We start from the raw sequence: 15,466 nt of genomic DNA, 5'->3' as shown, positions 1-15,466 counted from the left end.
TGATGATGACAGAAAGAAAAGTTAACATACCTCAGGCTGCCCCTACCCTCGCTGAGTAGTTAAGGAGGGGGGGCCTTCAACTGATTCTCTTGCCTCTCCCTCCCAAGAGCTGGATTTACAGGTGTGCACACCCCTGGTTCCAGAGACTTGCTAATCATCTCTAGTCCTTTGGGTCTGGGCTTCCAGAGAGCAGCAGACTAGGGAACCACACACAGCTGCTCTCAGTGTCCCAGATGAAAAGTAAGGCTGTTTGGAGAAGTCACTCCAGAGGTTAATGTAGCAAGGAGCAGATGGAATGTGCTGAGCTGTGTTCCACACACGCTCTCTTGCTCTGCAGCAGGAAGTAAGTCCAGCCTGGTCATGCAGTCACATGTCTCTTGCTTATCTACCCAACAAGAGGCTGATGCATTGAGAAAGAGCTGACTTCAGCCTTTCCCAGGAGTTCTGGAAAGGGAGAAGTAACAGAAAAAGAGAAAGAAAAGATTGTCACCAGCAGAGTGGCCTAACTAGCACATTAGCTCCAGGAAGGATGGATGCTTTTCTTTTCTTTCTTTCTTTCTTTCTTTCTTTCTTTCTTTCTTTCTTTCTTTCTTTCTTTCTTTTTTGGATGCTTTTCATACATCTTGGAAGTCTTGGGCTCCAAATAACAAAGGGAACTGTGATGTGGCCACCTTTGAATGACAATTGAAAATTCCTAGGTTTACAAATTCAGAAATCCAACTCCCTGAAGAAAGGCCTTTTAGCTGGGTGGGCAGCCAAGGCTACACAGAGAAACTCTGTCTTGAAAGAACAACAACAACAATAACAATAACAACAACAACAACAACAACAACAACAAGTGTACTTTTAAGAAGGAGTATTAGCCAGGCAGCGGGAGTGCAGACAGACAGATGGATCCAGCCTAAGGAGTGAGTTCTAGGACAGCCAGGGCTGCACAGAGAAACCCTGTCTGAAAAAAGAAAAGAAAACAAAACAAACCCCAAACAAAACCAAACAAAAAAAGAAAAGAAAGGCATATTAATTGGCCTATCTTCCTCTTATCCTTGTCCCTTCCCACAGTGACAATTCAAACCTGTTGTCCTAACTGCAGTGACCAAGCACTATTGTAAGGATTAGCTTACTTAATGCTCATCAGTCTGCAACGTAGGTATGGTGATAATAACTTTTTTCTTACACGAGGAAGTTTAAAGAAGCCAGAATTCACCTCCAATGGGCCCATAGCATTCAGATGGGGGACGTGTCCGCTCCCCTTGTGTACCAAGGAGAAGGTACGTATAGCACATAATCATGTATGGGGCATGGCCCTTATCTGATCATGCAAGCAGAGGGGTTGCCACAACCTACCTCTGGAAGTCAAGACACCTGCATGAGAAATGCTCACTCAGCCCGCATCCGCTGCTACCTCTGCTGTCTCCCTTCCTTCTTCCCCACCCACCTCCCAACATTTAATCCGTTTCTAAATGAGACCGGAAAGATGCTTGGTGAGCCCACCTTGATGATGCCTTCCCCTCTCATGGCGCTTCCAAAAATGCTGCTGCTCCTCCCCATACTTGTATGTCAACTTGACACAAGCTGGAGTCATTTGGGAGGAAGGACTTGAAAAAAAAAAAGCCTCCATAAAATTTGTCTATAACAAAGCTGGGCCTTTAATCCCAGCTCTTGGGAGGCAGAGGCAGTTGATGAGTTCAAGGCTAGCCTGGGCTACATAGTGAGTTCCAGGACAGCCAGAGCCATTAGTAAGACCCTGTCTCACTAAAAACCAAAACCGAAACCAAACCCCCAAACAAGCAAAATCCAAAAGATTTGCCTATAGGCAAGTCTGTAGTACAGTTTCATAATGTGGGAAGGACCAGCCCATTGTGGGTGGCCCTGTGCTGGTGGTTCTGGGTACAATAGGAAAGCAGGCTGGGCAAGCCAGGGGAAATAAGGCAGTAAGCAGCACTGCTCCCTGGCTTCTGCATCAGCTTCTGCCTTGAGTTTCTGCCCTTACAACCTTTGATGACTGTGATATGAAGAGTGAGCCAAATAAACCCTTTCCCTTTCAACTTGCTTTTGGTCATGGTGCCACCAGAGCAATAGAAATCCAAAGACTTCTGTGGACAGCCTGCTTTGTTTTCTGCGTGTAGTGTGTGTGTGTGTGTGTGTGTGTGTGTGTGTGTGTGTTTTGATGATTGTGCGTAATGTGATCTGGATGTGTTTCTGAGTGTAAATGTGTGTGGGTACATGTTTACATGTGCATACAAATATATGAAGGCTGGAAGCTAACTCAATTGCTCTCTGCCTTATCGTTATTTTTTGGAGGGAATATCTAAACTGAACCTGGAGCTCACCGATTCAGACAGACGGGCTTGTTGGCAGCCAGCCCGAGGGATCCTCCTGTCTCTACCTCTGCAATACTGGCATTTCCCGACGTTTACACAGATGTTGGTGATCTGCACCAGGTCCCTCATGTTTGGGCAGCAAGCACATTCCCAGCTAAGCCACTTCTTCCACACCCTCCCTGGCCCCCCCTTTTTTTTTGAGGTGAGTTCCATGGATCAAACCCAAGCACAGACTCTATTTACAGTGGGCCACACCCGCCAGCCACTCAATGATGCCAATGTCCAAAGTGACAGGATTCCCTAGAGGGACCAGGACGGTACTCAGCTAAGACAGGATTCTCCTCTAACTCCACATGCTGGATCTGGGAGAACTTCCTTCCCCCTCCCTTTTTCATCACGATGATGGCCAACCCTTTTCTGACTTTTTCTGCCTCACCGCAGAAGCTACAGCACGGTAAAGCCACCCCAGGACTGTCTGACCTTTTCAGTGAGTGGGAACAGCCCCCAGAGAAACTTACCCATTCTCAGTCATTGGCGTGATGGTGGCAGCAACAAGACCTCGGAGTCTCTTCTTAGGGAAGGCCATGGAGGTGCTGGAAGGTCTGGAAAATACACTGCCATTAATCTTTCTTCAAGGAATGCCAACTAATGGCCAAACTCTCAGGCCGAAGTTCACTCCCAGTTTAGAACTGTAAAATAAGCTTGCAACATAGAAGCACTCAGAGCAAGGAGACCAATGTAACCCTTTCGAGTTGAATTGGTGGGCAACCCATAAGACAGAAAGAGGGTGGGCCTGGGAAGATACTATCTGGAAGGCCTTCCACTTTAGCTGCTTAGAGAGCTAGACAAACCAGACCTCAGGAGTAGGAATCGAAGCCAGGAGACCTAGGAGCAGAGAGGCAACTTCACTCAGGGGCCTCAGAGGGCTAAAGTTGCTGTGACTTAAGCTGGAAATAGGCAGAGAGAAGGCACTCTTCTTTCTTTTCTTTCAAGATTGACTTATTTTTACACACATTGGTGTGCTGCATGTCTGTGTGGGGGTGCCAGATCCCCTGGAACTGGAGTTAGAGACAGTTGTGAGCTGCTAGGTGGGTGCTGGGAATTGAACCCCTGTCCTCTGGAAGAGCAGCCAGTGTTCTGAACAGCTGAGCCATCTCGCCAGTCCCAGAATCCTTTTTTTCTATTCATATTGTAAGCTGGAGTCCCACCAAAACCCAGCACGTAGAGGTTTTGATGAATCATTACCTATCATCCAACTAAGTATCCTCTGCTAGTCTACATTTGAGTTGCTTACTTTGCAGCTTCTCTAGGCTTTTTTTTTTTTTTGGTCCCTTTTCATTTTAACATTTATTTATTGTGTATGTGTCTAGGCGTATGAGCACACACATACTACAGCAGAGGTCAGAGGACAACTTGTGGGAACCAGTTTTTTCCTTTCAGCATGTGGATGCGGGAAATCTAACTCAGGTTGTCAGCTTTTTGCTTTTGTGTTTCTGAGGCAAGGTCTTTGTTAGCCACACTGGCCTCCTTTCGCTATATAGCAGAGGGTGATCTTGAACTCCGGCTTTCTGTCTCTCTGGGATTACTGGTGTGTGCCACCATATTCAACCTGTTTGTAAACTGAATGTTTAAGGCCAAGTGCCACTAGAGGGACATATTTTGTTGTTGTTCAGGATGGAACCCAGGCTTTTCGCACGGTAGGCACTTAACCAACCTAGCCACACCCCAGCTAACACCTGGGTCTTTTTGTTGTTGTTGTTGTTTGTTTGTTTTTTCAGACAGGGTCTCTCTGTGTAGTCTTGGCTGTCCTAGACTTGCTTTGTAGATGAGGCTGACCTCGAACTCACAGAGATCCACCTGCCTCTGCCTCCTGAGTGCTGGGATTAAAGGCGTGCGCCACCATGCCTGGCTAACACCTGGGTTTCAATGCATGTGTGAGGACTAAATGAGAGATTGTAGCTGATGGGGATTTCCCTGATAGGCACTTGCTCCTGGAGCAGACAACCTCATTTCATTCATTCCTTTGGGACTGACAGACCTTTGCGTCGGGCAGAGCGACTCTGCCCACACTAACGTAGAAGATCCAACAGAGGAAACAAGCATCCTGGGAAATGCCTGCCGCACGTCTCCATCTGGTACTCCTACAGTGATCTTAGCTCAAGATACCCAAAGTGAACTGCCATCTTAGCCTCTCAAGTTCTCCCCTTTCCTTACCGGAAGGACAACAGTGGGTAGCCCTGGAGTCAGACTGCATTTTGATGGCTCCAACCATTTATCCCTCTTTGATGAGGACAGTAGGGTTGAATGAGTGAACTGACACAGTGTGCTTGAGGGCTGTGCCAGGCACATGCTGAGGGGCAGCAGATGCCCAGTGCTCTCCGTGCACAAAGTCCTGTCTAGTGGGGGTAGTTACCTGTGCTGGCGCCTCCTCCCCAACACTCAGGCTTTTGTCTACGGAGCTCCTGAGTCATCTAAACTCTGATATCTTCGTACTGGGACCTCATCCTTCTCCTTTCCTGCCCTTCTCATGACTTACCCTGTGCTACCTTTTATCTGGGTCAGTGACCATTGACCCAGGTCCAAGGGGCCCTCACGGTATAAGAAGGTTAAAATGATAAGAGAGCTGAGTGCTGGAGCCAGTCAGCATTAAGCATCCTAGATCAAATGATCTGCTCTGGCTACATAGTCTTTTGTGCTCCCTTTCAGCAGCATTTATTTCATGTTTAATAACTATAATTCTCCTTCTCCTCTTCCTCCTTCTTCTTTTTGGTTTTCGAGACAGGGTTTTTCTGTATAGCCTTGGCTGCCCTGGATTTGCTTTGTAGACCAGGCTGGCCTTGAACTCACAGTGATCTGCCAGCCTCTGCCTCTCGAGTGCTGGGATTAAAGGCCTGCGCCACCACATTCTTTAAGTTCTGATTGGCAGTCTTACTGAAAGCTATTAAGTGAATCATGACTTCCATGCAGTTTGAGTAGTTAAAAACGTGGGGCATAGCTGGACATGGTGGCATGTGCCTTTAATGCCAGCACTGGAGGCAGGTGGATCACTGTGAGTTTGAGGCCAGTCTGGTCTGCAAAGTGAGTCCAGGACAGTCAGGGCTACAGAGACCCTGTCTTAAAAAAACAAAACAAAACCACACACAGCTGGGCATGGTGGCACACACCTTTAATTCCAGCACTCAGGAGGCAGAGGCAGGCATATGGCTATGAGTTCAAGGCCAGCCAAGGCTACACAAAGAAACCCTGTCTCAAAAAAAAACAAAAAAAACAAAAAAAAAAAAACAAAAAAAAAAAAACTAAAAAAACAAAAACAAAAACAAAGGTCCCCCATCCCCACAAAATAAGAACAAAAGTCAGACAAGTCAGCTGGGCATAGTGACACACACCTTTGATCCCAACACTTGGGAGGCAGAGCAGACAAATCTGTGAGTTCAAGGCCAGCCTGGTCTTATAGGGTTTCAGGACAGTCAGGGCTACATAACAGAAACAGCTAGTATCCAAAAAGAAACGAAAAAAGAAAGAAGACAAAGGATTCCTTGATCCTTCAAACTGAAAATTACATAACTTCAGATTTTCCTCTGAACCATTGCATTTCATTAAAAAGCTCAGAATTATAAGCAAGATCTAAGTTCATTTCTGTCCAAGACTGCAGGCCACCTGGAGTCAGGAGGATCAGAGTATAAGGCCAGCTTAAGATATGTGAATCTGCCAGGCATGGTGGCGCACACCTTTAATCCCAGCACTCAGGAGGCAGAGGCAGGAAGATCTGAGTTCAAGGCCAGCCTGGTCTACAAAGCGAGTCCAGGAACGCCAGGGCTGTTACACAGAGAAATCCTGTCTCAAAAAACAAAAAACAAGGGGCTGGAGAGATGGCTCAGAGGTTAAGAGCACTGTCTGTTCTTCCAAAGGTCCTGAGTTCAATTCCTAGCAACATGGTGCCTCACAACTATCTATAATGTTATCTGGTGCCCTCTTCTGGCAGTCAGACAAAATACTATATGTAATAAACAAATAAAAACAAACAAACAAAAAAAGGTATGTGAATTTGTGTCTCCAGGACACGAAACACAAGCTGTGATGCGTTGTAGTGGCACATGCCTTTAATCCCTGCACTTGTGTGGCAGATCTCTGAATATCCAAGGCCAGCCTGGTCTGCATAGTTCTGGAACAACTAGGGGCTACATAGAGAGACCCTGTCTCAATGCTCCCCCCACCTAAAACAAAACAAAACAAAACAACCACCACCACTACAACAAAAAAAACCCCCAAACACAAACTTTTAACTTGACAACTTTTAACAGCGAATTATCAAGTTTTTTTAAAATACAAATTTTAAGATCAACTTGGGTGTGTTATGCTTTTAAGTCCTTCATAGTTTGAATTAAGAGCAAATGATCACTGGGCGTGGTGCTGCACACCTGTAATCCCCGCATTCGGGAGGCAGAGGAAGGCAGATCTGTGCGTTCGAGGCCAGCCTGCTCTACAAAGCCAAGACTACATAGAGAAACCGTGTCTCGAAAAACAAAACAAAACAAACAAACAAACAAACAAAAAAGGCGGGGGGTGGGGCCGGAAAGCAAATGTTCTCACATCCATGACTTAAAAGTGAACTTGGAAAGTTCTTGTTGAAACGCTGGGGACGGAGTAGTACCCTGGAAACCCCGACCTGCATCCATCAAGGCACAGTAGGCAAAATTCGTTTTTAAAGCCGCCAAAGTTTAAGAAGGGAGCGGGGATGCGATGTAGTTCTGAACAAGGAGATTCACTTGAGAAAGAAATACTTGGCAACATTAGAAACTTGGCAACACTAGAAACACAGATATTAAAAATCACTAAACCAGAAGCCGAAATACAAGTAACCTCTATGAAAGGGAGAGATAGGTGTATTACAACCAATGGCTAAATTCCCTTCTGTGACCTATTAAGACAGGGTTCCCGGAGGCCAGGCTACGGGGGTCTGCAAAGAATCCCCCAGTGTCACTGGCCCCAGGCATCACTTCCCGGGGCTACCCTGCCCAGCGTACCTGCCTTCGCTCCTCTGTCAGCGCCGCCGGGCTCCCCTTGGCCACCAGGTTGCTTCTGAGCTCTTAGGGTCTCTAACCAGCGCCGCGGCTGCGCCCTTTATCTCAGGGGCTGAGGGACCACGTGCGGCCGCGCGGGGTTCCTGGGGGTTGTAGTTCCATGGGCTGGACTCCCGAGACGTGCACCAGATGCTCCTCCCTGGGTGTGGGCTGAGCCTGTCCTCGGAAAGGCAAGGCTCCTGCACCTCTTGGGCACGCATCCTACTATTTTTCCAGTTCTGGAAGATATTCTTGTCCACACCCTGCAAGAGCGAGTCTTGGTTGCGGTGGATGTGCGATTTATGACTGTGCCACAAGCGTATAGAGTTCATGGCACTCCCCAGGCTGCCGCTTGTGCTCCAGCCCCATCTCTCTCTCTTCCGCAGAAAAAAAGAGAAGTGAGAGGATTATAAGAGTGAGCGGCTGGTGGTTGTGCACACTAACAATCCCAGCACTGGAGACTAAGCAGGGAGATCTCGGAGTTCGAGGCCTAGTTTACAAGTTCCGAGACAGTCAGGGCTACCCAGAGAGACCCTGTCTTGAAAAACCAAACCAAAACCAACCGACCAACGAACCAACCAAACCAAGAATTATGGGCTGGAGAGATGTTTCAGTGATTAAAAGGGTTTACTGTTTTTTGTTTTTTTGGTTTTTTTTGTTTTTCAAGACAAGAGTTTTTCTGTGTAACCTTGGCTGTCCTGGCCTCGGAACTCAGAGATCCACCTGCCTCTGCCTCCTAAGTGCTGGGATTAAAGGCGTGTGCCACCATATGCTTGTGTTTACTGTTCTAGTAGAGGATCAGGGTTCAAGCCCTGGCAGGCACACTCAGTTTCGATCCCCAGCACCCATATAGTGTCTCACAACTGGCTGTAACTTCAGTCCAAGGGGAGCCAATGCCTCCTGCGTACGCTCAGACACAAAACATATAATAATAATAATAATAATAATAATAATAATAATAATAATAACAACAACAACAATAATAATAATAATATTGCCCTGTCCTGTTTTTGTTTTTCCAAGACAGAGTTTCTCTACGTTATCTTGGCCATCCTGAACTCACTTTGTAGACCAGGCTGGCCTCGAACTCACAGTGATCCGCCTGCCTCAGCTTCCCAAGTGCTGGGATTAAAGGCTTGTGCCCCCACGCCCGGCTATTGCCCTGGTCTGGAGAACAGTTGAAAGGCTTTTGAAAAGGGAACACGAATTTTTAACCAAAACACCTCTGCATCTCTGCATTCTGGAACATTGCCTTTTTCAGAATCTCCGGAAACTGATTTTTGGCCTTACACTGACTAGACTGGCTTTAAACTCTTTATTCCTCTGCTTCCACCGCCATAACACTGGGATTCCGACGTGGAACTCAGGGCTCCAAGCATGCTAGAGCTTGTACGCCGACTGACCGACTCCCTGGCCTATGTCTGTCTCTTCAAGTCTTTCCACTACCAGGCTCTTTGCTCAGAAACCAAGAGCACAGCTGTACATAAGCCCACAGCTCTCTCTTGGCGATGTGAACCCATCTCAACTTTTCATGAAAGGCCATGATTGATGCTCATTATTTTATTTAGGGAAAACACATCTTTCTAGTTTGCAAAGTGCTTTGGACTCCATTGTAGCTTTTCGTATGCCGTGGGGCTTCAGAGATTATAACCAACAATCAAGTTCTCTGTCAAGTACTTTCTTTGCCTGCACCATTCCAGCTATTTAACCTTTAATTTATAAAACAAACCCATGTGGGGGCTGAAGAGACGGCTCAATTCCCAGCACCCACATGGTAGCTCACAAACTGTCTGTAACTCCAAGATCTGACAACCTGCTACAGACATACATTCAGGCAAAACACCAATGCACATATAATAAAAATAAATTATTATTATTTTGGTTTTTTGAGACAGGGTTTCTCTGTGTAGCTCTGGCTGTCCTGAACTAGCTTTGTGGGCCAGGCTGGCCTTGAACTCACAGCAATCCTCCTGCCTCTGCCTCCCGAGTGCTGGGATTAAAGGTGTGCGCCACCATGTCCGGCTTTGACCTTAGTTATGAGACAGAGTCTTCCTCTGAGCCTAGAGCTCACTGACCCAGCTAGACTGTCTGATCAGCAAGCTCCATCAGTCTCAGTCTCTCAAGTGTGGGGATAGCTTGGATTCAGGGATTGAATTCAGTTTCTTATACCTGTGGTTATGCAGCCCTGGATGGCCTTTGACTTATAGGTTATCTTGTTTCTGTTCCAAAAAAAATTTTAAAAAAGATTTATTTATTATTTATACACTTTTCTGTCTGCATGTATGCCTGCATACCAGAAGAGGGTACCAGATCTTATTATAGATGGTTATAAGTCACCATGTATTTGCTGGGAATTGAACTCAGGACCTTTGGAAGAACAGCCAGTGCTCTTAACCTCTGAGTCATCGTTCCAGCCCCCTGCCCTACAATTTAAAAATATATATTTATCCATTAATTTTTATGTGTCTGAGTGTTCTGACTATATGTATGTATCAGCACCCTGACTATATGTATGTATCAGCACCATGTGTGCCTGGTTAATGCAAAGGTCAGAAGATGGCATCAGAGCTCTGGGAACCAGAGTGACAGATGGCTATGAATTACCACGTGAACCACCAGGCCCTGGCCCTCTGTCAGAGGAGCAATTGTTCTTAATGGCTGAGCCCATTAGGAACCAAACTCCTTGCTGTTGCATCTTTATTCAGTGGAATTAGCTTTTTTTTTTAAGAATGCTGGCCTCTCTTTAGTTCCCCAGAGATCCCAAATTCTTGCCGAGATTTGGGGTTTCCACGTACCCAGGATGCTTCTCATCCCATTGACCTCTCATCCTTCTGATGGGAGTGGGCTCCTGCCTCAGAGCCTTCCACATCAGGGGCTGCCTCCCTCCCCTGAAGGCCAGCACTTTCTCTTCTGATCACATCTCAGTGGGTTTGGTCTTTCCTGTTCTGTGGGACACGAGAGTCCCTATGCCCCATACGTGGTTGGAGTAGTGTGGGTTGGTATGGAGAGAGGAGTAGATATGACTAATGGCTCAAGGCCTATGGTCCAGGGACAGCAGTCAGCTTGCTGGGAGAAGGATGACTGCAGGTGGCAGGTGTTAACACAACAACAGGTGGCCAAGTGAGAAAACTAGCAGCTGTTGGGGACCCTGAGGACTGCCATACTCTTCCAGAACAAAACGGAGAATCCCTGGTATAGATTGAATCTGGAAATTGCCTCACTGTTGGCCCATGACTTCATGAGTAACACCTTTTGGCATATGTGATGACTATATGTGATGACTGCTCACATACGTTGATTTACAATAGTCTAGTAATGGGGAAAAACCTTTGAAAATGCAGGCCTGATTTGATCATCTGCATGGGAAACTATGAACATACCATTGACTGTTAGCAGAAGGGAAAGTATTAATTTTGACTGGCAGGGTTTCTTTGATACTATTCAAGTAAACACAGAGGCAAGAATTTCTTTTGAAGAATTTGCGGCCTGTGCTAGCTAATGTGCACATGAGCATTGGGCTGCTGGGAAACACACAAGCAATTTATACTCTGCTTGTCACAGCTTGTAAAAACACCCCAAGGCACTCAGGCTATTACCAACACTGTAAGGCAGAAACCTACCACTAGATGGCAGTCTACTAGCAGAAATCGCCTTTTTCTTGTTTCTTCTTCTTCTTCTTCTTCTTCTTCTTCTTCTTCTTCTTCTTCTTCTTCTTCTTCTTCTTCTTCTTCTTCTTCTTCTTCTTCTTCTTCTTCTTCTTCTTCTTCTCTTTGTTTGTTTCCAGACTGCAAGTTCCTTGGAACTTTAGCAATCAATGAAAATATTAGGACTGGAGATATGGCTCAGTGGTTAAAAAGCACTGGCTATTCTTCCAGAAATTTCAGGTTCAATTCCTAGCACCAATATGGCAGCTTATAACTATTTGTTACTCCAATCCCAAGGGATCCTGTACTCCCTTCTGTCCCCTGCAGGCACCAGGCATGTACTTGGTGCATAGGTATCCATGCAGGCAAAACACCCATATGAATAAAATAGCAATACACATTCCCCACAAGCACTGGTTCTCTGGGTTTTGGGCATAAAGATGAGACAGATAATTTCAATGAGAACACAAAGGCTGAGTGTATAGTTCAGTGGTAAAATGGCATGTGAGAGCACACAAAGCCATGAGTGGGGCCTTCAGGGTATCCCATATAAAAATGCAGCAGATGGAAGTTGTGCCAGGTGTGGTAGCACACACCCGTAATCTCAGTGCTTGTGAGGTGTTGGCAGGAAGATCAGGAGTTCGTGGATGGCAGGGTCCAGGTAGGCCTGGACAATATGAGATGCCTTCTCTTCCTATCCGTGTGTCTGTTCTTCTGAGCACACTCTTTCCCTTCACCCCATATCTTCCTACCCCCGAGACAGAATTTCTCTGTGCAGCCCTGGCTGTCCTGGAACTCTTTCTGTAGACCAGGCTGTTCTCCAACTTGGAGATCCTCCTGCCTCTGCCTCTCAAGTGCTGGGATTGAAGGTGTGCATCACCACACCCAGCTGAGACTTGGTCTCAGAACACTCCTGGCAGCATACCTAGTATTACTGGCTTCTTGAGAAGTAGAAGACAATTGACGAGTTCGGATGACTCAGAGTGTAAAGGAGCCTGCTACCCAACCTGATGACCTAAGTCCAATTCCCAGGACCCACGGGGTAGAAGGAAGAAGGAACCAACTTCCCCAAGTTGTCCTCTAACCTCCAAGTCCCATGGCACATTTGTGCACACACTCTTGAGGACACACACACACATATGCACACACACACATATGTACACACGCACACACTCACACTTACTTGTAACAAAACTCTCGTTGTAATTTGTATTTTCTTTTATGAGTTAAGACGTTGTACACCAGAGACCATGAATCTGAAGGAGAGAAGGGAAGAATATATATGTATATATATTTTGGTGGTGGTGGTGGTGGTGGTTTGAGACAGGGTCTCTCTGTGTAGCCTTGGCTGTCCTAGACTCACTTTGTAGACCAGGCTGGCCTTGTATTCACAGTAATAGCAGGGAGGAATATATGTCAGGATCTGGAAAGAGGAAGGGGAAGGGGGAAATGAGCTACAAAAGACTCTATACTTCACTCATCATCTGAGGTAAAATAAAGGACAATTAGGAGAAAAACATTTTAGCTTTTCTTTTTATTTTTCTTTTCTTTTTTTGGGGGGGGGGTGTTTCAAGACAGGGTTTCTATGTGTAGCCTTGGCTGTTCTAGACTTACTTTGTAGACCAGTCTGGCCTCGAACTCACAGCAATCGGCCTGCCTCTGCTTCCCTAGTGCTGGGATTAAAAGTGTGTGCCACCACGCCCAACAGCTTTTCTTTTTTTAACAAAGGATTTCATTTTATATGCAGCTGACCAAAAAAAAAAAAGAAAGAAAGAAAGAAAGAAAGAAAGAAAGAAAGATTTTTCCTGAGAAGTGCATAAAGTAGGTGAAGTTTGAAGGATACTTTGTTTCTCCTACGAGGTCCATGCTAACAGCTAACAGCACAGGATCCGAGATTGCGCCTGCCTCCCACCTTCTTGTGTACACCTTCAGTACACTGTCAGCCCGCAGCCGTTGGCCATACACAGATCCCAGCTCTCAGGACTGTTGGCAGTGACCGCTTTGGCCAGGTTCATCTGGGTCTGCAGCAAGCTCCCAGAATATTCCAGGCTGTCCCCTCCTCACCCTGTGTTCCATTCCTCAGGTTAGACATCTTGCTCTATAGCCTAAGTTGTGTTTCCTGGGAAAGAAAAGTCTAGTTCAATATTTGATGTATTTAAAGGTGGACCAGGAAGTCAGGGAAGAGCCAAATACAGAGCAGTATTTGCTTAGGCCTCTCGTCTGTGTGGAAGGGAAATGCCACATGCAGAAATAACTACATGCATTAGATGTCTAGGAGGGCAGGAGCAATGTTAAAATATTCCAGACTAGCAAACTGGTTGGTGGGTGCTGACCTGAGAGCCGGGGAGATTCTGGAGGTCCCTGATGTCTGTGCTTTGACCCTTTAACGATGATGGAGATTCTGGGGACTGCATTCCAGGGTCTTGAAACAGTTGTGGGGAAATGCCAAGGTGTGTCAATCACCTGTGGGGGAGCATTGTTTCTCTGTGAAAGGATCTAGAGGTAGAATGTATGCTTTTACTATTCTTTTAAATGCTTCTTGTGTATGTAGGTAGAATTTTATTTTGCTCCGCTTAGGGGATATCTGTTTTTTCAGAGCTTAGTTCTGTCCTTTCCCGTTTGCTTAGCTGACGTCAGCCTGGCCAGCCAGTTTCCAGCCTCCACTGGGCACTTGAGCATCTCTGTTTCTCGAGGAAGTTCTGAGAAGCCGACCGGAAGTCTTTCTCATCATTTAGGGCTCACGATCATCTCCTTAATGTTTATCTTGGGCCTCTTGTTTTTTCACTACCAGACCTTCAATTCCATTATTACCAGGGGACAAGGCCTAAGTGTGTGACCAGAACAGTGTTCTTTTTTTTTTTTTTTGGTTTTTTGAGACAGGGTTTCTCTGTGTATCCTTGGCTGTCCTGGACTCGCTTTGTAGACCAGGCTGGCCTCGAACTCACATCAATCCGCCTGCCTCTGCCTCCCGAGTGCTGGGATTAAAGGCGTGCGCCACCTCGCCCGGCTCAGAACAGTGTTCTGTACATACGTGTCGGGTTTTCTCTGTGCGGTCTGGGCGGAACCCACACTGCTCACACTGTATTGGCTGTGCTCAGACCTGCCTGCGGCCGAACTTCTCTCTCTTGCAACTCTCTCCCTTGGTTTACGGTGGTACATCCAAAATGATGCACCACGCTGTCCTTTTTTTCAGCTCTTCGACTTTGGGCTCTGGGTTGATGCCCCCTCTCACTTGGGGGCAGCATCTGATTTCAGCCATTATCAGGCCAGGTGTCTTCCTGTGCCCTCAGGATTGTCAGACTCACCTCCTGTAAAGCTGAAGGAGGACGGAGAATTGGCAGGTCACTTTTGTTCCACAGTTTTCCACCTACTGCGTTCAGTCATAAGTCTACAGAGCCAGGGCAGGGGACCAAGGCTGGAGACAAACGTCTCATCTGCAAGGATGCCCTACTTGAGCTTTCTTCTTCATCCTGAGACCAACATAAGCTAGTTTTCAAGCAACCCCCTTCTCTTTGGGCCAAAGTGCATCTACAATCAGGTCAACTCTTTCCTTAGCTCTTATCTAACAAAGTTGACTCTGTGGGAGGCACAGCTGGCTCAAACAGGAACCTGAATTCCTTCTTTCTTGTTTTTTTTTGGGGGGTGGGTGGGTTGGGGAGGGGTTTTTGAGACAGGGTTTCTCTGTGTAGCCTTGACTATCCTGGACTCAGTTTGTAGACCAGGCTGGCCTCGAACTCACCACGATATGCCTGCCTCTGCCTCCCAAGTACTGGGATTAAAGGTGTGTGCCACCACTGCCCAGCTTTCTTTCTTCCTTCCTTCCTTTTTTTTTTTTTTTTTGGACCAGGCTGGCCTCAAACTTGGAGATCTGCCTGTCTTTGCCTCTCCAGTTGTGGGATTAAAGGTGTGTGTCACCACTGCCTGGAGGGACCTGATCTCCTGTCTCTTGGCAGGGCTGCTTCCGTTAGCTTTGTATTCCAGTACCTTCCTGGAATATGGTTTCAGGCTGGACAGTGTTGATTTCTCTGTCTCCAGCGTGCAGTACCCTGCCTGTGGCATGGTTGACCTACAAACACTCCTGAAAGAATAAACAAATCCAGACAACTGGATAGACGGCAAAGGCAACAGGTAGTTCCATGAAGGCGGAGCTATGCAGCCCAAGCAGAGGAAACTGTTCGTTTTGTTTGTTTGTTTGTTTGGTTTTTTGAGACAGGGTTACTCTGTGTAGCCTTGGCTGTCCTGGATTCACTTTATAGACCAGGCTGGCCTTGAACTCACAGCGATCTGCCTGCCTCTGCCTCCTGAGTGCAGGGATTAAAGGCGTGCGCCACCACGCCCGGCTCTGGTGGGTTTTATTGTGCACCCACCAATTGAAAAACAAGAACCAAAACATGAAAGGAGGTGGTATGGCAAAACATATTGATCAGAAAGGGAAAAGCAA

The 15,466-nt window shown here is 46.6% G+C and overlaps 1 protein-coding gene across 2 annotated transcripts in view; it reads right to left on the bottom strand.

The window, feature by feature from the left end:
• NPL (N-acetylneuraminate pyruvate lyase) overlaps nucleotides 1–7,645 on the bottom strand; it is a 32,447-nt gene extending 24,802 nt beyond the window's left edge. Inside the window, exons 1-2 of one of the 2 annotated variants that reach the window (XM_084792413.1) lie at nucleotides 7,346–7,645; nucleotides 2,840–2,923 (exon numbers count right to left, since the gene is read on the bottom strand). In XM_084792413.1, the coding sequence (XP_084648539.1) occupies nucleotides 2,840–2,907 (68 nt within the window). In that variant the 5' untranslated portion in view covers nucleotides 2,908–2,923; nucleotides 7,346–7,645. The remainder of the gene's footprint in view (nucleotides 1–2,839; nucleotides 2,924–7,345) is intronic. The other variant, XM_084792412.1, reaches the window with a different exon arrangement.
• Between the last annotated feature and the right edge of the window lie 7,821 nt (nucleotides 7,646–15,466).

The sequence above is a fragment of the Acomys minous genome (genome assembly GCF_964271855.1).
Source record: "Acomys minous genome assembly, chromosome: 1".
NCBI classification, from domain to species: domain Eukaryota; kingdom Metazoa; phylum Chordata; class Mammalia; order Rodentia; family Muridae; genus Acomys; species Acomys minous.
The sequence above is the reverse complement of the archived record's forward strand: the minus strand, read 5'-3'. Positions and strand labels throughout refer to the sequence as shown.